We start from the raw sequence: 23,397 nt of genomic DNA, 5'->3' as shown, positions 1-23,397 counted from the left end.
CAGGCTATACACCATAAACAAAACGCATTGATTTATGGCCCGAGTTCGGTCTCTGTCACATTATGTAATTACACAGACAGGCAGGTGTGATACTTGTACACATGACATGTTATGATGTCTGTTGATTGCAAAATGTTATACACAAAAAATGAGCATGTATTTACAAACCCAACATCTCTATATATACACACACAATGAGCCGTGAGGGCATCTGCAAATGAACCAGCCGTTACACTTGAGTGCACACCCACCCGCTCTGACTGGGTTCGGTATCCCGGCTGCTTCGTTTCTTGGGAAGTAAACCCAAGTACACAATATTGCACTTTTGATTTGCGATTGTACGCTTATAATTTTGTCTATATGTTTTTTCATAACCAGCAATGTATATTATATGTCATGAATAAGTGATAATTGTGTTTTAATTATGTTTGATTTTTTGGTTGCATGTGACCTTTAAAAAAGTTTAAGTGCACAGATAAGTGCAAAAATCAGGTCGTCAAAATAGGATCTTAAGGAAGACATATCCCTTCTTGTTGCAAGTTGTTCAATCTTTACATGGCACATCAATTTCACTTTACTTAGAATTCACTTCTCAAAGATGTCATATCATCATCTAATTGTTTGTGTGAATACTATTGGAGTCAACAGGATACAAAACAAAATGGAAAGCATAAAGACTGTTACGTTGGACTTCTTCTTCCTGCATGCAATGGTTTCTCCCATTGTTTGTCACTTTTGCAGGAAGTCCTCAAGGAACAGGACAAATTTCAGTGACAATGTAGAGACATTTATCATAACTTGTGAACATTAACTGTTTTTATCATATTGAGTGAGTTTAGTTTTACGCCGCTTCTAGCAATATTCCAGCAATATCAGGGACAGCAGAAATGGGTTTCACACATTGTACCCATGTGGGGAATTGAACCCGGGTCTTCGGCTTGACGCACGCTTTAACCATTAGGCTAGCCAACTGTCCCTTTCATCATATTGACAGAGAAAAATGAAAAGAAAGATAACCCATGACCTAGTTTTGAGAATGTTATTTATGTGTCCCAAATAATTTTACAAAGTGTCAGAAAGTAATGAAACAAATGCCATTCACTTATAATAAGAATAGTAAGGCTCTTCATCTATTGCCGATGTTGTGTACATGCCATGGGTGTAATTTCGTTCATCTGCCATTTCGTTGCCAGTTCAGTCATTAGTATGCACCCCGAATCGTAGCACCCTATTTTGTACTCTTTTTGGGGTACCTTTTTTTATGTAACCACGTGCTGTCCGTGTTGTTGACAGTGTGCCTAGAATTGCAATGCCTGTATGAAAATAACAAAATGCCTCTAAATGTTATGACAAACTACCGACGACTACGTTGTCTTCTTTTCAACAAGCTTTAAAACAAAATAATATGTTAATGGCAACCTGTTACTAACTAGTACATCCAGTGGGGTAGCCTCATGGTTAAAAAGTCCGCTCATTGCGCTGAAGACCCGGGTTCAATTCCTCACATGGGCACAATGTGTGAAGCCCTTTTCTGGTGTCCCCCGTCGTGATATTGCTGGAATATTGCTAAAAGCAATGGCGGTTGTGGTTCACACTGTAACCTAGTTTGCTTTTCTACAGCTGGTAAACGTTTCATTGGAATCAGGAACTGTACCCAAGTGCTTCAAGTCTGCGGTGATCAAACCGCTGATCAAGAAACCTTCACTTGATCCCCAACAGCTTCAAAGCTACAGGCCAATATCGAACCTTCCATTCCTATCCAAAATTCTGGAGAAGATAGTGAAACGTCAGATTGAGGTGCATCTGACTGAACATGGACTGATGGACCAGTTCCAGTCTGCCTACAGGTCATCCCATAGCACAGAGACGGCACTCAACTGTGTCGTGGATAACTTGAAGTGGTCTGTAGATGAAGGTAACTTGGGAATGCTTGTTCTCTTAGACTTGTCTTCCGCCTTTGATACTGTGGATCATAAACTTCTGACAGATCGGTTGGAAAAGGATTACGGTATCCATGGGACTGCCCTCAAGTGGTGTGTTTCATATCTAGAGGACAGAACCCAGTCTGTATGTGTCGTAACACCATATCACCTGCTACTATATTGAAGTGTGGAGTACCCCAAGGCTCTGTCCTTGGGCCACTCCTGTTCACCCTTTATACCAAACCACTCGGCTCTCTAATCCGTGACCAGCATATCGCCCATCATTTTTACGCTGACGACACACAGCTCATGGATAACTTCACCAGTGACCCCCAGAGTCAGACTGAGGTCTGTGCCAGGACGGAGTCGTGTGTGAAAGATATTAAATACTGGATGTCTAAGAACATGCTACAACTAAATAGCGCAAAAACTGAACTCATGATTACTGCTTCTAAATCCAGATTGCAGAAATGTGGTATCGATCATCTTCAGATCGATGATGTAGAAATTCCTGTTTCTCATTGCGTTAAAAACCTAGGTGTGTTTTTTAGATGAGAATCTATGCATGGAGAAGCATATTAACCACCTATCAAAGATCTGCCACCACCACCTCAGGAACTTTGGTTCTATCCGTCACCTCCTTACTAGAAACACCACTGCCACACTGATGAGATCCCTAGTATTGTCGTGGTTAGACTACTGCAATAGTCTCTTGATTGGTATTACCAGTGACCAACTTCACAGACTGCAGAAACTGCAGAACACCGCTGCCAGGATTATCATGCGTGCAAAACTATCAGGTCATATCCAGCCTGCATTGAAGTCTCTCCACTGGTCGAGAATTAGGGAAAGAATAGAGTTTAAGATTTTAACTCTAACTTACCAAGCACTAAATGGAACTGCTCCACTCTATCTCCAAGCCCTTGTCTCACCCTACGTCCCACCGAGGAATCTCAGATCTGCCGATCAATCACTTCTTGTTGTGCCTCCATATAAACTCAAAACTTTCGGACATAGATCCTTCAAACATTCAGCTGCTTGCCTGTGGAACTCTCTCCCTACAGACATCAAATCTGCTCCAACTCTCTCAAGTTTCAAATCTCATCTAAAGACATTTCTTTTTCTTCGCTACTGACTGTCTTGTGTTTGCGCTTAGAGCATGGCCTAGTGTTGTGGAGTCAAGCGCATTACAAATGATCTATATTATTAATTTAAAACTATATCAACTACCTATGGATTCATCCTAGGACACTAAGTTAGATTTCAACTTAATGAGTAAATGGATCAAATTTACATATTTATACTCAATGGCTATGGTGCAGTGACATGTCCTCTGATGTCTTCTTCCAGAGCTGTGACGCCACACTATGATCAAGAAATACAGTTCGCTCTACCACCATGAAGAGTGTAATAAAGTACACTTTCGCCTTTAACTATTATAGTTATAGCACGAGGACGATTGCGTCCGAGTGCAATCTAAAATCATTTTTAAATTATTTCAAAATTATTTCTAAATTAGTTTAATTGTGTCTGTGATTAACGTAAAGCATATGGGACAATATGAATGTCGCATTTCTACTACCAACGTAGTTTAGATCAGTACATGTATCCAGATGAAGCTGACTAGTCACTCGAAATTCCAACAATTTCAACAAGTCACGGGGTGCTACGGAACAGTTTACTGTAGGAGGCTGTACGAGGCGATCACAACTGACATGTATTGTGATGTCGGTTAGCAAGAGTATGTTTGATTACGAGGGGGCAGACTAGAATGGCGCAGTGATGCCAATACATTGTGACGTAATGCAAAAAGGGTACATCATCCCCTGATAAAGTACTGTCGGCACCTTTAATTTTTCACCGAAGCATGTTAGAATACTTAATACACTACATTCACACCAGTGATTTACAGTACAACAAGTATAACAGGGGCATTATTTTTTCAGTATTTTCCAAATTTAACAAAATGCCTTCTTTTACAACTTGTGTTCAAGATTATTTCATTTATATAAAGATCTGCATTCATCATGTTCTAATACATCGACATTTGAAACTTAGCTGTACGTTACATTTCCTTATTACAAGTGTATTCCCAACAAGGAACTGATACTATCATATAAATGCTGGAAAGGAATCTGATTTGTACAAACTTACGACTCATTGAATGTAAAGGGATTTGAAACATATTCACATATTTGAATAAGTAATGTTGTAATTAATTCCAACTAAATATCACCATGAAATGTGAATGATGATCATGATGATATGTAATTGGAGAACAGGAAATTATACATGAATACAGAACAGGAAATGTGCAGAAAATTAATGTAATGGTCACACAGATTTATATTTATTCAGATCACTATTTATCATAAACCGCTACTGTTACAAACTGCTACTGTTGATTTAAACTCAATACTCTGTAAAAGAAATTTCAGGAAACTCATTAAATATCGGTTCAAAGAAGTCAGGTTTGTGTTTACATATTTTTATACTAAGTATACTTAGTAAAATAAGCTAAAATTTATCTCCACTGTCAAAAACAAAACACTGACAGTGGCATAGCTTTATCAACAACAGGAAATGCAATTACTTGTCTGACGCCAAACAAATTGAAGTCTATCAATGATGAACTAAATACAGCTACTATTATATGATAACACGCCAGAAAAAAATCCACAAGGATTCGGTAATCAACTGCTTACATGTCGAACGCTATATAATACTCACAGGCTCCTAGCGCTCGTGCAATTCAGCTCAGAAATCACAGTTACTTTCAGTTCTGCTTAAACCAAACGGGAAGAGACACACCTCTTGACATGACCTATAAAGTCATGTGACCACGTTCAGTTCCGAGAGAATGAGGCGGTTACTCAAATACGACATTCTCTTTTGGACTGGGAATAAACTAATCTTGTCTTTATTAATGAATATATTAAACAGCCGTTACCTATTGATTAAGTTTTAATTGACTGTGATAATGGCTTAGGTCCCCGCCTACCCACGTGTTGCATCAAAACATTGGAAACTAACTTTCATCCAATGGAAAGGCGTCATTCCCTTCACTGTATCGATTGACAATACTTCCCTACAACTTATTACATGACCGCGTTTCAAGTGACGGTTTTACAAATTTAACGTCATGAAAAGGGCCTGAAAAACAATTGTCATTGCGGGAGAATTAAAAAAAATACGACGTAAACTTTAGAGGATAAAAGACAGGCACTATAATCATCAGATAGTAGGGTCTGTAATAATAGCACAATAAAGCACTGCATTGTTTCCATGACGCCCTCCGAAATCAGGCTACTCGAAACATTTCAGATTCCATATATATTAATTCCTTCTTCATCAATCCCCAAATCCCTGTAATCAGAGACCAAAGCATTGCATGGTCTCTGCTGTAATTATGACAAACTTTCACAGTTTCATTTATATGGAATAAATACTGCTTTTGTTTCCTCTGCATATATTGAAAATATGCTGGTATACTTGAAATTGGGAAGATCAATAAAAATGAATAATTATGAAGACTTTAAAAACTCTTCACGCATTTTGTGGTTTTCTTGAAACCTGAGCAACGAGTTTTGGAAGTTTGTAATAAAGATATAATGAAACAAAGATCGGGTTGTAACTTTTTTTTCGCAGATTGAAGCCCCATGGCAGTATTATCAGGGAGATTGTTTGAAGTAACACATCTCCCGATAATGGAACTTGGGTAGAGGGTAAGCTCGCTTTATATACATGTAAATCTAGCGGTAATCCTAGACTAACAACTAGTCTCTGCAATGAACATATTTTACAGGAAAAAAAAGCTCATGGTGAAAAATAATAAATATAATGACATATCGGACATCAGTATTTCCACAGCATCATTGCCACCACAAGCTTTTAAGACGACCATGATTGCAACCATTTTTCGGAACGATCCATGATAGACAGCACCCTCCTCGACACACCTCCTGCTGATATCCCGGACAACGTGTTTGCTAATGTTATAATGAAACGAACTAAAATATAAAAGTCAACGCCATACTTTGTTTTATATATGGTGCCGTTTTAGTTCAGAAATCAGTAGCCGTTTTCGTCAAATGGTGCCGTTTTCGCCAAACATTTGGTGCCGTTCGGCTGTGGTGCCGTTTTAACTATAACCCTGAAAAGGAGCCCCGAGACTTTCTTCATTTTCAGATCTAGACTTGCCACATTTTCTAGACTTGCGTGGGATTCTTGGATATATTTGCTTCAGGGTCTGCATGACACACTAGGGTGATCCGTAGGAACCAGGTTTCATAGTACAACTGTTGACAAAAAGTGCAATATATGGTTCATATGTCCCATAAATAATATTTCTTAATAGCAAAAATGTATAATTTGATCTTCATCCCCTGCTTGGAATCAAAATAATGTGACAGTGTCACACGATATTACTGTTTAGCGAAGTGTTAGAAACGCTTTCTGTGCTTTCACAAAAATGTAGATGACAGTGGTTCTCTTGCCCCATTGTTACTGAAATATTCTTTAAGCTGAAAACTCCTGACAAATTGACAAATCTAACTTGATTACGTTAACCCACCACAAACTGGAACATATCAATGAAACTTATACAAAAGATTATAAGTGCGAACGCGTTCAAACGATTTATATTCTTACCCTTTTCTTTTACACACCATTACATTTAGTCTTACATGTTCTTCGCGTAGGACGTTTAATTAGTATTAATCAACCATTAATTGTGAAATTTTTCATCCACCCTGCAGACTTTTTGCAGTATGTCACACTTAATGATGAGTTGTTACGAAAATAGTTTTCCTGAATTTAGTCCAATCAAAGCCTAGATTACCATTTGCCCCGATCCTTGCATAGTTTCTAGAGAAGCGAACATGGCACCGACTTCAGAAGTGAGTACTGATCATTGTTGTGATTTAACTGGCTTGATTGTTTGTCTCACTATATTTGTAGGCATGATATATTTAAAATTACCTCATGTGCCACATTTTGGCCATGCGATACTCATGTGTTCTTCTCGGCCAACACAATGCTATGACAAGTCGGGTGCTTGTTTATGTTTGGTGACAGTTGTTCAGCCTAACAACTCATGGTAAGGAAACAGTACTTGAATTAAGTTAGTTACAGCAGTTCCCATTCCATGGTCGGCCTCTAATGATGCATGTAAGCAAATCTAATAAATACTTACCTGTACGTGCGAAACATAGGTGGATGCTTGCAACAAGAAATTCTACCCTGGATAATCAAACTATGAGGGTTCTTGAAGCAGCAAATACACTGACATTGTGTGATGCTCACATCCTTTTGCTAACCATGATGGCAATACTGCAGTTTAACAAGCACAGTTTTACCAGTATTTCAAAAAGTGTTCTAAGTAATCCGAGGTAAATCCATATTGTTTTCAACTTAATTCAAATATCATGGAAAAAGGTCACTAGCATGCATATGCACGTGATTGTTTATGACTGAGCGCTATTTGTGATACTAAAATCTGAAAAACTGTTAAGTACAGTACTCCCATCATGCCAGTGAAACAAATCTGCTTATGGAACTGAGTTTCTTTAGCTAATAAGGCCTAATATAAATGTCGTTCCAGTACCACAGATGTCTTAGTGCAACCATCATCTTGATCATATGCCTATATCTTTTCCCAAATTTCATTTGAAGTCTTGGATTGTGATCCTGTAATATTACTATTCATTTGAAATGTTCGATTGTTTTGTGATTGCAGGGTATGGAGGACAAGAATCAAAGGAACGTCATTCTTGTCAATGCATCAAAGCGGGAGTTGTTCACACTCAATAATGGTCTAAAGTCACTCAACAGAAAGTTACGGTCTTCATGGAAATTGGTTCCGTATGTAACTCGCTCATCTTGCTATAAGCAGAACAATATGCATTGAATGAAGATGTCTGGCTTGAAATGGTTTAAATGACATTATTTCTACAGATTTCACTAATTTCACTATTTTCAGAGTGACATAATATCACGATTAAGCAATGATCATGATAATACCTAAAGACAATCCCCTTGTGGTGATTTCAAGATTAGAACTGGTCCTTAACAATCTATGTTTGTTGTGAGGTTGAATGTGACTGATTTAGACACAGCATGTTGTATAAGTCATTGTATATTCTGGACCAAACTTGATTACTGCATGGCTGCATGTGATTAAATGCAGGTTGGACTGTGCATGGATTGTTGCTCAGAATATCAATCACTGAATTGTCTGGTCCAGATTCAATTATGTACAGATAACTTTCATGTATTCACATTCAGGAATATTGCCCCGTAGAGCAGTAAACAAACAAATAAATAAGTCTACCTCTTTTTTGCCAACCGTATAATTTAATAGTCTCCCCTTCCGATAATTTACTATTGATTTACACCATACTTATGATTGTTATGATTATTTCTTGTTTCAGGAACAAAGATGAAATCAGCGAGGACAAGTTGGCCCAAGTTAGGATATTTCTTATTGCAGGGCCAAGAGAAAAGTTTACAGCTGCAGAGGTATTTGAACTTTCTGTTACGACTTTTGTTAGGGCTATTTCCCTCAAATATGATTATCCTTCCACAATGTTACTGACTTTATCTAAATGATTGACTTAGACATTTCTTTTCTTTGAGCTACCTTGTATTTAGTAATGCTGATGGTGATGAAGAATCATTTTAAGAACTCTATATAGTGTTCAAAATTATGGGGACCCAGGGTCGTTTTTATTTTCATCTGTTATCTTTCATATTATGGACCTCATGAAGCCATATAACATTTGGATCTTGACAAGGACCCCTTGAGTTTCTTGCCTAATTTTGGGGCAGTGGGGTAGCTTAGTGGTTAAGGTGTTAAAGTGGTTAAAGTGTTCGATTCCCCACATGGGTACAATGTGTGAAGCCCATTTCTGGTGTCCCCCACCATGATATTGCTGGAATATTGCTAAAAGCAGTGTAAAATTAAACTCACTCACTGGTTTGTTGTTTAACGCCACACTCAGCAATATTCCAGCTATATGGCAACAGTCTATAATTGAGTGTAAATAATCGAATCTGGGCCACATTATCAAGTGGTCAACATCATGAGCATCATTCTACACAATTGGGATGTGATGACATGTGTCGACCAAGTCAGTGAGCCTGACAACATGACCCCGTTAGTCACTTCGTACGACAACCATGGATTACTGAAGACCAATTCTAACCTGGATCTTCACGGGTCCAATTCAGAAGGGGCGAAGGGGTGGTTTAGTTGTGAAGGCGTTGACTCATCATGCCGCAGACCCGGTTTCGAATCTCTACATGGGTCCAATGTGTGAAGTCTATTTCTGGTGTCCCCACCGTGATATTGCTGGAATATTGCTAAATTGGTGTAAAACTATACTCTCACTCATTTCAGAGAAATTGAAGAGATTTGTCTATGAAGTATGATACAATCTAATGTGTGTTGCTGTGTTACCAACTACAGTGCACTCTGTCAAACTCGGACTCTGTCTTTCTCGGATTGCTGTATAAACAGGACTGAACTCACGGTCCCGACGTAATCCTTCTTAGTTGTCATAATAAAAAAGTTCTGTATCTCGGACTCTCATTATTTCGGAATTCGGACCAAAGTGTTGGCCCGATAAGGTAGTTACATGTAAAAACATTGCTATATAATTCGGACTGAGCAGGAAGTCCGCTTGGCCAGTAAACCTTGAATAAACATTCCGTTGATTGGTTTGTGTTTTTTGTCTTATTTACTTAGCAGGAAGTCCGCTTGGCCAAGACCGCGTGGTCTAGCAGTGAATGCTTATTTACCTTTGATGCGACTAACACCAATTGTAAACTATAAATGAGCCGATCATGTCAACTCAGTGTCAATGTCACTATGCACTTAAGATGCCATCAGACACAGTGTGATATCAATCAGTTGTAAGAAGCGATTTTATTGGATAAAGATTGGTTTCTAATGACGCTTTGTCGCCACAGTCTGCTATAAGGGTCGTGATTGGTCAAAATCAGACACATGACCTAAGGCAGCCAATCATATTACGGCAACGAAAACTTATTGTGGACCCGCTGCCGAAGCAGGTGTCCGAGAATCGTTGTTTTCAATAACATTGCAAAAAATAGTTTATAATTCTAATTCTACTGATAATAGGGAGATAACTCCATTAAAATCTGTGTACTTCGGACTTCTGTATAATTCGGACTTTTTAGTCGGTCCCAAGCTGGTCCGAATTAGACAGAGTGCACTGTATTAGTTTGGGACAGTTTAAAGACAATCCATTCCATCATTTCCCATCAAACATTTCCATAACCTCTACTGTCAGAACTTGAATATTTGTGCTGTCATTCCAAAATATACACTTTTCTCATTCATTCAATGAAACAGATGTAGGAATTTACAAGAGTATATTGTATAGCCCGTTCAGGAAGTATTCATAACGTTCTCATTTGAAATGAGCTGGATTTACTTTTCTGACTTAGCATGTGATGACTATGAGTAAAATGTATGACCTAAGGGACCTTTCATAATCTATGGCTAGGAGGGTGATGATAATTTTTATGGCGAAGCATGTACAATGTGAATGACCCCATTCATTTTAACATTTAAAATTATCATCAAAACCACCACTGCCACCCACCCCCTGGTCCTTAAGGTTAAATGAACACTCCAAGCATTGTTTGGATAAACCATCTGGTCTTGGATTTTAAGATTTCATGGTTAATCCTAATTTTGATATACTAATAAAACATGTCTGTGTTCTAGATTGCAGCCATGAAGAAGTATCTGGACAGTGGAGGAAGTATTTTAGTCATGTTAGGAGAAGGTGGAGAAACAAGGTTTGACACAAACATCAACTTTCTCCTCGAGGATTTCGGGATCATGGTCAACAGTGGTGAGTGTCTTGAAGACCAGTTCTTCAGAAAACTGCATACTTCATTTATAATGTACCGATTGAAGAATTCACTGTGCCTACATTTGTTCCTGTCGTGCAGACTGATGAAATACCATCACATACATTGATTTAACAATGGTAATCTAATATATCTCTTGATTTGGTTGATCATTGTTTAGAAACTTCGTTTGTGTGATTATTTCACAAATATATTCCCTTGTTTAAATTTATTCTACAGATGCGGTTGTTAGAACATCATACTACAAATATTTCCATCCTAAAGAAGCTTTAATATCAAATGGAGTTCTCAACAGGTACAGAGTTCAGTTATTCAGTCTTATTGACTACAGAAATTGATAATAATGAAACTAGCTTTGTATTGGCAGGTTTTGAGTCAGCAGAAATGCAAATTTTGAAGAACTGTACTTTTCGACATGTTTACCACCATGCCCACATCCTCCTCAGTTATAAATGTTTCAATTTGTTATTTCATTTGCATACTGTTCTCTTGAAGAAATTTCGGTCGATATTTTTACCATGTTCACAGATACTTTATAACCCTTTCATTAACTTAGTTATGTTGCAAATATTCCAGACAAATTCAGGTCCATTTCAGTAGACTGAAAATTGTACTAAGTAAACCTTGATAGTACTGTATGCATTATCTCTTGTCTAGTGAAAACAGGACAGATCTAAGTAAGAAAGATAGCTTGGGTCATACTGAGACTGTGGCAGATACTATGACCCCGACTTTAGCAATAATGGTGCTGATGTATGTTGTGATTGTTTCCCCAGAGCTGTGAGTCAGGCAGCAGGGAAGTCCTTGTCCTACGGTGGAGATGATGATGCTAACAATGCACAGTAAGTAGACAGTAGACACAATGTACAAGTTGTACCACAGTAAATAGACAGGAGACACAATGTACAATGTACACATTGTACCGCTATAAGTAGACTGTAGACACAATGTACAAGTTGTACCACTGTAAGTAGACAGTAGACACAATGTACAAGTTGTACCACTGTAAGTAGACTGTAGACACAATGTACAAGTTGTACCACAGTAAATAGACAGGAGACACAATGTACATATTGTACCACTGTATGTAGACAGTAGACACAATGTACAAGTTGTACCACAGTATGTAGACAGGAGACACAATGTACAATGTATACATTGTACCACTGTATGTAGACAGTAGACACAATGTACAAGTTGTACCACAGTAAATAGACAGGAGACACAATGTACACATTGTACCACTGTATGTAGACATTAGACACAATGTACAAGTTGTACCACTGTAAGTAGACAGTAGACACAATATACATGTTGTAACACTGTAAGTAGACAGTAGACACAATATACAAGTTGTACCACTGTAAGTAAACAGTAGACACTATGTACAAGTTGTACCACTATATGTAGACAGTAGACACAATGTACAAATTGTACCACAGTAAATAGACAGGAGACACAATATACACATTGTACCACTGTATGTAGACAGTAGACGCAATGTTCAATATCCAAGTTGTACCACTGTAAGTAGACAGTAGACATAATATACAAGTTGTACCACTATAAGTAGACTGTAGACACAATGTACACATTGTACCACAGTAAATAGACAGTAGACACAATGTACACATTGTACCACTGTATGTTGACAGTAGACACAATGTACAAGTTGTACCACTGTAAGTAGACAGTAGACACAATGTACAAGTTGTACCACAGTAAATAGACAGGAGACACAATGTACACATTGTACCACTGTATGTAGACAGTAGACGTAATGTTCAATATCCAAGTTGTACCACTGTAAGTAGACTGTAGACACAATGTAAAAGTTGTACCACTGTGAGTGGACAGTAGACACAATGTACAAGTTGTACCACAGTAAATAGACAGGAGACACAATGTACACATTGTACCACTGTATGTAGACATTAGACACAATGTACAAGTTGTACCACTGTAAGTAGACAGTAGACACACTATACATGTTGTAACACTGTAAGTAGACAGGAGACACAATGTACACATTGTACCACTGTATGTAGACGCAATGTTCAATATCCAAGTTGTACCACTGTAAGTAGACTGTAGACACAATGTACAAGTTGTACCACTGTGAGTGGACAGTAGACACAATGTACACATTGTACCACTGTAAGTAGACAGTAGACACACTATACATGTTGTAACACTGTAAGTAGACAGACACAATGTACAATATACAAGTTGTACAACTTGACTCACTGGACACACTGTACAACATGTACAACACTGATTAACTTTAGACACACTGTACAACACAGATCATTTGTAAGAATATGGTAGACACTGTACCACATGTTCTTTAGTGAGTAGTCTGTAGACACACTGTACAACATTTTCCACAACATGTAGACAGTAGACACACTGTCTACTAGAAGTTTGCAGTTGTCATGGTTGTTGAGATAATTTGCTGTACAGTGTATTTATGCTTCTATATTTTTTTCCTGTTGGAAACACAGTATGGATCTGGGTAGAACTAGTCCCCAGTATCCCATGGCTTGTCATAACAACTGACACATGAATTCAGGCTATGTGACTTGGCCAGTCTTGTGTTACTGTTTCCCATTGATAGGGGTTATTTCATATGATGGTTTATAAACTCCATGTTATTTAATCATTGCAGTTGTTTAGCTGGCATATGGATGAATGCTGTATTAACTCATTGTCCCAGGAATGTACCAGTTGTACAGTAAAGAGAACCAATTGGTTTGTGCTTGCAGGGCTCTGTCGTTCCTGTATCCGTATGGTGCTACCTTGAATGTGGTGAAGCCAGCTGTCGCCGTCCTGTCTACAGGCACTGTGTGTTTCCCTCTGAACAGACCCGTCCTAGCTCTACGTACAAACAAGGTATGTCAGGCACTGCCATGGAACTTCACTGGATGGGTAACTGGATTCAACAGATTTATTTTAGATAAACAATCAGCATGGAATATGGTTGTCAGTTATCATGCTAATGATGTCAATTGGTCCAGCGTTAGTCATGTTGATGTAGCTTTTTGTGTTGTTTTTATATTTCATTTAAGTATGACAGAAAGCAATTATAACAGAATCTTATGACAATATGTGTCGGGTACTTTTGTTTGAGTATGAACAGCGAGCGCTAGGGTAACACAGTGGATATTAGGCTAAGCTAAATGGGTACTAAGTGGGTACTTGGTTAGTTGAGTGGGTACATGGTTAGTTGAGTGGGTAATTGGTTGAAAGAGTGGGTACTTGGTTATCTGAGTGGGTACTTGGTTATCTGAGTGGGTACTTGGTTCGCTGAGTGGGTACATGGTTATCTGAGTGGGTACTTGGTTAGCTGAGTGGGTGTCTGGTTGACTGAGTGGGTACTTGGTTATCTGAGTGGGTACTTGGTTATGTGAGTGGGTACTTGGTTATGTGAGTGGGTACTTGGTTAGCTGAGTGGGTACATGGTTAGCTGAGTGGGTACATGGTTAGCTGAGGGGGTACTTGGTTGAAAGAGTGGGTACTTGGTTATCTGAGTGGATACATGGTGATCTGAGTGGGTACATGGTTATCTGAGTGGGTACATGGTTAGCTGTTTGGGTACATGGTTATCTGAGTGGGTACATTGTTAGCTGAGTGGGTGCATGGTTAGCTGGGTGGGTACTTGGTTATCTGAGTGGGTACATGGTTATCTGAGTGGGTACATGGTTAGCTGAGTGGGTACTTGGTTAGCTTAGTGGATATTTGGATAGCCATACAAGGTCTGGTTTTCATTCTCAGCATGCATTCTGTCTGCTCATTGTGGTATGTATTTCATGTAAGTTCACTTTTTTTCCAGCAAACAAGAGGAAAGATAGCAGTCCTTGGGTCTGTCCACATGTTCCACGACCAGTATATAGACAAAGAGGAAAACAGTAAAATTCTGGTGAGCAGTCAGGATAACAATAGCGTAATTAGCTCTGTGTCACGGAAATTGGAGACACCAACACACCAACACAATTACATCACATGAAAGATTTACTTTACCATAAGTCCTAGCCATACAAACTTTGTCCTCGTCACGAAAAGACAACTTAATGAATCCTAACTTAAACCAACAAACCTGAACACTGGCTTTTTCTGGATTTTAACAGTATGTCTATATTTAAATTTGGATCTAGTCTGGGAGAAACCATAAAAGAGTCACTTGACCATGTTGACAGTAATGTTGATCTTGATGATATTGATATTAATATGGTTGTTTCAGGATGTCCTTGTCCAGTACCTCACCACAGAGGAGATCAAACTGAATGCTATAGATGCTGAGGACCCTGAGGTAATGACAGGCACTGACAGACACTTATCATGATGCTTGTGAAGATTCACTCTTTGAGCTGTTTCATTTATCTACTAGTCCGTACAGTGAAGGCGACTTTGTTTATGTGAATTCTTTTGTCAGCAGCACTTAAGTGTCGTCTGATTAGTCATCATTTTCTCACATCTGGATATTGTTAAGATCATAAGAAATCAATGGTAACTTGCTATTAAAAGAATTGCGTATTCTTTTTCAGTTAAATTAGATAAAATTCTACTATGCTGACTAGTTTGTGGCGTTATATACATATCTCTCTGCCTCTTTATCGCAACTGCCACTTATGACATCAAAGTTGCAGTAAACCATGCATAACATCAACCATGTAGCAGTGTTCAAAATTCAGCATGAAAGTCAAGAGATCCTTGCCCTAGACTAGATTAGGGATCCCTAGATTCAAATAGAATAGAAGACCGGAAAGACTGCTAGACCCCCTTAATTCGGAACACTGTTGTAGTCAGGATGTTATGTTAATACATGTGTTTAACAAAGTGTTAACACTACTGGTGTTGTGTGTTCAGATCAGTGACTACAACCAGCTCCCAGAAGTTGCCAAGCTGGCTGAGGAGCTGAAGACTTGTCTCCAAGAGAGTGACGACATACCTCGTGACATCACAACACTGTTTGATAACTCTCTCTTCAAACTTGATACTAGTCTCGTACCAAAGGCAATCAAGTAAGTATTATGTCATGGCATTTTATGTGGGGATCAACTATTGCATAATGTGAATTATCCAACAGCCATTATACAGGAAACTAAGACCCCAACTAAGACCCCAACTCAAAACTATGGTCATATGTTATTATATGGCAGGGGAGCATTGCAAATACTTCAGGTCTTGTGGCAAATTTTCATTTTGGATGATGATGGATGGATTTATCTTTCTACCATGAGAATATGCTGTTGATTAGATTCAATTAATGCATTGACATCTAGTTTTAGTGATAGTTACCATGGTTACTCGGACCCAGATTTCAGGATATCCATTTGTGCAGACATTGTTTTACAGTCAAGTTAGTAGGAATTGGTCCCAAAAATTTGTCTTAAAAGTAATAGATGACATAGTTTGCTGACATCTAGTTAAGAATTGATTTGACTAACATGTTCATGTCCTTTGATAGACATCGGTACACTGGTTCCTACACCAAATCGGACTTGTGGTAAAGTGACATCTGAATCAATAGAATTATTCAGGTTGAGTGATGGCAGTTTCTAAAGAGGACCTAAATCATTGCAGTTGTTTTGTTGTGCTTCAGAGGTTACGATCAGCTTGGATGTAAACATGAGTCACTGACACTCATCACGCCCCAGTTTGAGACGCCTCTTCCGCCTCTACAACCAGCAGTATGTAGTTTAGATTATTTGTTTGATAATCAGCTATTTGTCTTGTTGAAAATTCTGAAGGAACTTAAGTGTCATCAGATATGACTACTGATTCCAGAAAGATATTCGTTCTTTTCCTTCCTTGTAAGGGCAATGCACAAATGAAGGAAGCCTGATGATGAGATTCTTACTTGTGCCTCTCCTTTGTATGTTTCTACATGTCTGGTCCTGTACTTGTTAGGTGTTTCCCCCGAACTTCAAGGAGCTGAATCCCCCAGCACTGGAGCTGTTTGATCTGGATGAACAGTTCTCGATCTGAGAAAGTCCGAATTGCTCAGATCACCAACAAGTGTAAGTGTTTCCCAGTTTAGACTTAGTCTTACCGGATGATGGAACCTGGTCAAATGAATTCAGATCTCAACCCAAGTGATAAGTGTTAAACCTATGGGAATCCTATAAGTTCAAGTATGTTCCTCAACATGTCTATGACATCCATTAACAGGCCATTTGGAGAGAGTAATACGTACAGATCAAGTGAAAGGTAGCAGGAAGTGAGTGAGTGATTTATTTAAGTTTATTGACTCTGTGAAAAGTAATCCAGTAGTATCCCAGTTGTAGGTGGGAGGAAAGCCCTAAGTGAGGCATGTGTTGGACATTGACCACTAAACCCAATAGCATTGTTACAGTGCTGACAACCTAGAAACAATCAGCTTGAAACGTAGCACAGAAGATAACTACCATCCTCAGCAGGGTTGGAAATAACTTTAAAATTGCTAGTGTACTCCGGTACAGTGGCACATGTAAAATCACTTGCCCTGATAATTTTTTCCACTATACTGGCCGTTTTCTTGTTGATTTAAAAAAACCCAAAAAACATAATTAACCTTGGAATATCAACTGGACACCGGTACAGTGTGATATACAAATTTGCTTGCCCGACAGAAAAAACACTGGACTCGGGCATCGGGCAATGGGTTATTTCCACCCCCGGAATCCTGTTGTCAGTTTTGTGACCCTTTTGTCAGTAGTCTGCAGCAAATGACACTTCATATTCCCTATTTAAATTCTAAATTCCCATTCCTGACAATTTACAAAAATAACAACATTAACAAATTCAAATGTTAACAATATGACAGTTGTTTCCCACTGTGTGTGCAACTGGCAATTATATTGGAATCCCATAAAAATCCCTGTGTTCTTCAAAGTGACTCACTCAAGCATTCCTGTGTCCTGGTACCATCAAAGAGACCTGCCCATCTCACTCCACTACGAGTAGGGGCACGGTTACTCAGTAATCCAAGGCACTACAATAACTTATACAGAGTTGCGTCCCTTGGGCATGACAGCAACCTCTGATTGTGGGTTGGAATCCCAGTTTGCTCCGATTTTGTTTTATTGTTTCAGCCTGCCTGTACTTGTGACTTTCACCTAAGTGGTAAACCATCTGTAGTTCCTCCCACATCAGACTGACATGCCAACTGGAATAATGTTCAAAGAAGCTTTAAACCCAACTCACTCACTCACTCATCACTCATCATTACACATAGGGGACCAAGAACGTCAAACAATATTGCCTGCTTTGTCTATCTCAAATCTGCTAGAACCTTGTCATGTTTGTTTGTTTGTTCAGGTACTGATGATGATCTGGAGTACTATGTACGAGAGTGTGGGGACATTCTGGCTGTCACCAGCAAACTCCAACCAGACTTCAGAGATGCTAAACACATAATTGAATATGTCTTTGCTCAAGTGGTAGAGTTCAAGAAACTCAATCAGGTAGGTGTTAGATGATTTGTTGTGACACCTATAGATCGACATAGGTGTTAGATAATGTGGTGTGGCACATGTAGATGTACATAGGTGTTAGATGACGTGGTATGACACCTGTAGATCTGCATAAGTGTTAGATGACATGGTGTGACACATGTAAATCTGCATAGGTTTTAGATGACATGGTGTGACACATGTAGATGTACATAGGTGTTAGATGACATGGTATGACACTTGTAGATCTGCATAGGTGTGAGATAATGTGGTGTGACACATGTAGATCTACATGGGTGTTAGATGACATGGTGTGACACCTATAGATCTGCATAAGTGTTAGATCTACATGGGTGTTAGATGACATGGTGTGACACCTATAGATCTGCATAAGTGTTAGATGACACGGTGTGATACATGTAGATATACATAGGTGTTAGATGATGTGTGACACCTATAGATCTGCATAGGTGTTAGATGATGTGGTGTGACACCTATAGATCTGGATAGGTCTTAGATGACATGGTGTGACACCTATAGATCTGCTTAGGTTTTAGTTGATGTGGTGTAACACTGATACATCTGCATAGGTGTTAGATCATGTGGTGTGACACATATAGATCTGCATAGGTGTTAGAAGAAGAGATGTGACACATGTAGATCTGCAAAGGTGTTAGATGACGTGGTGTGACACCTAAAGATCTTCATGGGTGTTAGATGACATGGTGTGACACCTATAGATCTGCATAAGTGTTAGATGACACTGTGTGATACATGTAGATATACATAGGTGTTAGATGATGTGTGACACCTATAGATCTGCATAGGTGTTAGATGATGTGGTGTGACACCTATAGATCTGGATAGGTGTTAGATGACGTGGTGTGACACCTATAGATCTGCATAGGTGTGAGTTGATGTGTGACACATGTAGATCTGCATAGGTGTTGATGTGGTGTGACACTTATAAATCTGCATAGCTGTTAGAAGACGTGGTGTGACACATGTAGATCTGCAAAGGTGTTAGATGACGTGGTGTGACACCTAAAGATCTTCATAGATGTTTGAAGACGAGATGTGACACATGTAGATCTGCATAGGTGTTAGTTGATGTGGTGTGACACTTATAGATCTGCATAGGTGTTAGATGACATGGTGTGACACCTATAGATCTGCAAGTGTATCATGTGATTATGGAATCTTTAATTGTGACATCTTCCTATAGTTTCAGCCACTCTCATATGTAATGTGGAAATATTAAAAGATCTTCTGGTTGATGTTGTAAGAGAAAACAGCTCATTTAACTCTAATTTATAAGATAAACATTTTACTGGCCTGCAGATGCAGCAGACTGCTTGCAACTGCCCTGTTCTATCTGTGTGCTAGTCTCCCATAGTTCTGGGTATATCCTAGCTGTGGTAGCCATATCTCAGGTTTTTAATTATTTACAAGCTGATGACTGGAATATTGCTGGCTGTGGTGTTACACATCATAACTGTTCCGTCTGATTTCAGGACAACGACTACAACCCAGTTGAGTTTGGAGGAGGGGCTGACAGCTATGCATAGAATGAATCACCATGACGTCTAGGTCACAAGAACACCCAACACCCACAACTCAAGTTCTTACAGATTCGTGTATATCCCCAACCCAGTTCAAAGTGAAGGACAAAATTATCACTTCGTCATAACAATGAAAAAATATACACAGTTCAGGCGTTAAAGGGAGCTGGGTCAGTCTGCAGTCCAAATATTTTTCATGGAAGTCATTCCAATCAACTTTGATAATCTGCAAAGTCAAATTATATAATACACATAGATCATGAAGTTAATGTTTATGAATTATTCGTACTGGTACATATTTTATGTATTATTAATTGTTTGGCAAAAATGACTGATTACTGAGTTCTTGACTGAAAATGGCCTCCAGATCATGGAGCAAGTTGGGACTGGCCAATTTCTCATCACTAATCATAATATTTAGAGACTGCTAGTTTCTATATTAAAAACATGCAAGGATTGTAAACTTTACCTACCTGGGGAAATAACAGCTTTGATAAATGAAAAGTGTTTCCAGACAGCAATACATTATAATTCATGAATGGGAATTTCCTGATTTGACAAATCCACTTCAGCTGCTCATTTAGGGAAAACACATTCTTGACATCTCATGTGTAGAATTCATACTGATATGTGATAAGTGTATATTTCTCATATAAAGACATGTTTTTACAGATGTTTTAGAGACCCTGATAACCTTTGTAACAGTGTCTAAGTGATAACTGTTATTCTGTAGAGTACAATTTCTGAAACACATTGCAAACCTATGTGGCTCAATTAGTAGTAATGCTTCTACTTTTGAAAAACAGTGAATGTGTAATGTGAGATAAAGAGTGAAACCGAGGGTGGATTGAGGGTAAAATAAGCTCTTCAAAAGTGAAGTCCCCAGCAAATATTCCTTAGGTTATGACATAATAAGAATTGAGAATCTATGACCTTCACAGACCCAACAATAATTTCCACAATAACTTATTTAAAAAATCATATATTGCTTTTCTGATGCATACATATTTAAAAAGTAGTCTCACTAACACCATGGTTACAAATGTTTTTGATCTTGTGTTAAAGGAACATTCCCATAGGATCAGAAGAAGTACACTAAACTGAATAATCTGGGCCTAGATTTTCGAAGCTATCTTAGAGCTAAGATAGTCGTAAGTGCCATACATTAACATTAACTTACGACTATCTTAGTGCTAAGAGAGCTTCGAAAATCTAGGCCCTGGTTGTTATCACAAGTCATAATTCTTCTGTTCTTGTTACAATGCATATTTTCCGTCCTGTAGTCAATGGTTGTAAATGCTCTCAAGACCAAATACTTATCTTAACTGGAGTATGTCTCAGCTGTTTTTTACTTCAAAGTGTCTTTACAATGTTAGATCTGTATATATATTAAGAGTATTTATTAGGTGTTAATGTGTACACGCCTGTAAATTGTTGGATGTTTCTGTTTGTTTTCTTAAGTCTCTATGATTGTAAATAAAACTATCTTTGTAATATATCTTGCTTGTCTAATTATTCCCCTGAGGGGAAATGTGATAGTATGATTATCAGTCCCCTCAGTTCAAGGCATTCCTTGTGTAAGTGTGCCAGATGTCTTGCAGAAGGTTGTCACTTAACATGACTGTAGGTGGAATTATCTTGTACTTTCCTTGTCATATCCATTCATCTCTTTATTGAGACATTTGGATTAAAACGTTTCTGGAGACTTTTAAACAGGGTATATATAAAGGCTTTGAATATTTTAACTATCATTTAACTGGTCTTATCAAACTAATGCTTAGTCTCTGAATATATATAAAAGTTTGATAGAAACAAATAATTCTTTTGAAATTGGAAAAGGAGCTCCAGTTAGATTGGTGATTCAGAACCTGAGGAAATCTACCCTTACTTCATTTAGAGGTTTGCATTGCAGAAAGGGCTAGGCAGAAAGGAAAACAAATGGTTCAGTGACAGACTAGGACTTACCTGGCTTTGGACCATCCTAACCCTTGCTTTACATTGAAATACCTGGGGCTGTGTGGTTAATTTAGTGTTTCATATATCTACACATAAGCTATAGTTTGGCATGAAATGCATGTGGACCTGTTTTTTTGTAAATATCTCTTCATCCAATGACCCAATCGATCTCAAACTGTGCAAGTGGATGTTTTGTCAGACAACCTAATCACATTGTAAATCACCGATTTTATGCATTTGTATTAAAGAATCTGTCTATGTAACTGTCAACAAAATAAACAGCAGAACGCAAACTGCTTGTAGAGGGAGGGAGCCAATGACCTGTAACAGCGGCAGTGTTGGATCATAAAGGTCAACGTTCGTCAATGTAGGTCAGCTGTGCACGTGACAGGTATGAAGAGGCGTTCATTTCTAGCAAATAGTCGGCAAATGACATCTCTGATGACCGTGATGTCAAAAGAATCTAACTTAGGATGCCTACCTTTTTGTACAAGGTTTTGTTTATTGGTTGTTGGTTTATTTTTCACAATTTTTAGCACGATGTTCTTTTTCATGCCAAGAGCAAAAGTTGTACGTTTCATGTAATCCGACACCTTATAAATCGGTTTGCTACGTTTGCTCTCTTTTTAAAAAAAATTCAACACATTTCTAATTAAACGTTTAGCATCATCTGTATAAGCTTTCATGATGACAGCTAGAAGTAGTCAATGTGAATGATCCAAACGGTCTATCACTGTGCAGTGCACAGGTAACTATCATGAACTGCACGTGCATTTACCTTTATGACCCAACACTGCCGCTGTTACAGGTCATTGGCTCCCTCCCTCTACAAGCAGTTTGCGTTCTGCTGTTTATTTTGTTGACAGTTACATAGACAGATTCTTTAATACAAATGCATAACTGTTTATTTTGTTGACAGTTACATAGACAGATTCTTTAATACAAATGCATGAAATCGGTGATTTAAATGTGATTAGGTTGTCTGACAAAACATCCACTTGCACAGTTTGAGATCGATTGGGTCATTGGATGAAGAGATATTTACAAAAAACCGGGTCCACATGCATTTCATGCCAAACTATAAGTGAGGTTAGGCTTAGACTTCACTGTGGCCTATCCAATAAAGGTACTGCATGTAATACATAGTTACACCCCTTAGCCATGCAGGGATCTGCTGTTCATGGGTTCGAATCCTAGATTGACCTTAATTTTGTCCGTGGGCATGTCGGCACCATGTCCGCCTGGTGGGTTTCATCCCCAACTTTATCCCTAAGTTTTTGTTGTTGAGTAAGCATGCTCCTGTGGGGTTTCCGGTTCCCATTAACCAAATCTGGAAGTACTGGACGGCCAAATACTCAGACATGGGCTACGACTTTGGTGCTGTAGCTTAAAGCGATCTTCAGAGCTGAGGTGATCGTAACTCCAATACCTTAAGACTTACGACAATTGTAGCGCCCAGGTTGCTTTGTGCAACGACACCTTGGTCGATAGTACGCCGTGCACTGACAGCGTTAGACGTTACTCGTTATGTCAAACACTGGTTTATCAGGTCCAGTATTTACATGTGGCCGCCATATAGCTGGAATATTACAGAGTGCGGTCTTACACTACTCACACAAA

The 23,397-nt window shown here is 38.6% G+C and overlaps 2 protein-coding genes across 3 annotated transcripts in view; one reads left to right on the top strand and one right to left on the bottom strand.

Annotated features, from left to right (window-relative positions):
• The window catches only part of LOC124275329 (serine/threonine-protein kinase Sgk1-like), a 123,596-nt gene extending 118,855 nt beyond the window's left edge, over window positions 1-4,741 (bottom strand). The window contains exon 1 of one of the 2 annotated variants that reach the window (XM_046710827.1): window positions 4,653-4,741. The gene's annotated coding sequence lies outside the window, so the exon portion shown is untranslated. Of the gene's footprint in view, window positions 1-4,627 lie in introns of both variants that reach the window. The other variant, XM_046710828.1, reaches the window with a different exon arrangement.
• A 2,033-nt stretch (window positions 4,742-6,774) lies between these two features.
• Window positions 6,775-21,317, top strand: LOC124275330 (intraflagellar transport protein 52 homolog). Its single transcript, XM_046710829.1, is given in 15 exon segments — window positions 6,775-6,820; window positions 7,660-7,784; window positions 8,354-8,441; window positions 10,678-10,807; window positions 11,046-11,121; window positions 11,603-11,668; window positions 13,592-13,718; window positions 14,659-14,745; window positions 15,067-15,135; window positions 15,693-15,847; window positions 16,429-16,516; window positions 16,737-16,808; window positions 16,810-16,846; window positions 18,126-18,271; window positions 19,774-21,317. Coding segments are annotated over 15 exon segments (1,338 nt in total). The 5' UTR covers window positions 6,775-6,802; the 3' UTR covers window positions 19,828-21,317.
• Window positions 21,318-23,397: the final 2,080 nt, after the last annotated feature.

This window comes from Haliotis rubra, unplaced genomic scaffold (genome assembly GCF_003918875.1).
Source record: "Haliotis rubra isolate DU_JTF1 unplaced genomic scaffold, ASM391887v1 Scf2, whole genome shotgun sequence".
NCBI classification, from domain to species: domain Eukaryota; kingdom Metazoa; phylum Mollusca; class Gastropoda; order Lepetellida; family Haliotidae; genus Haliotis; species Haliotis rubra.
This window is presented reverse-complemented; position numbering and strand designations above follow the sequence as displayed.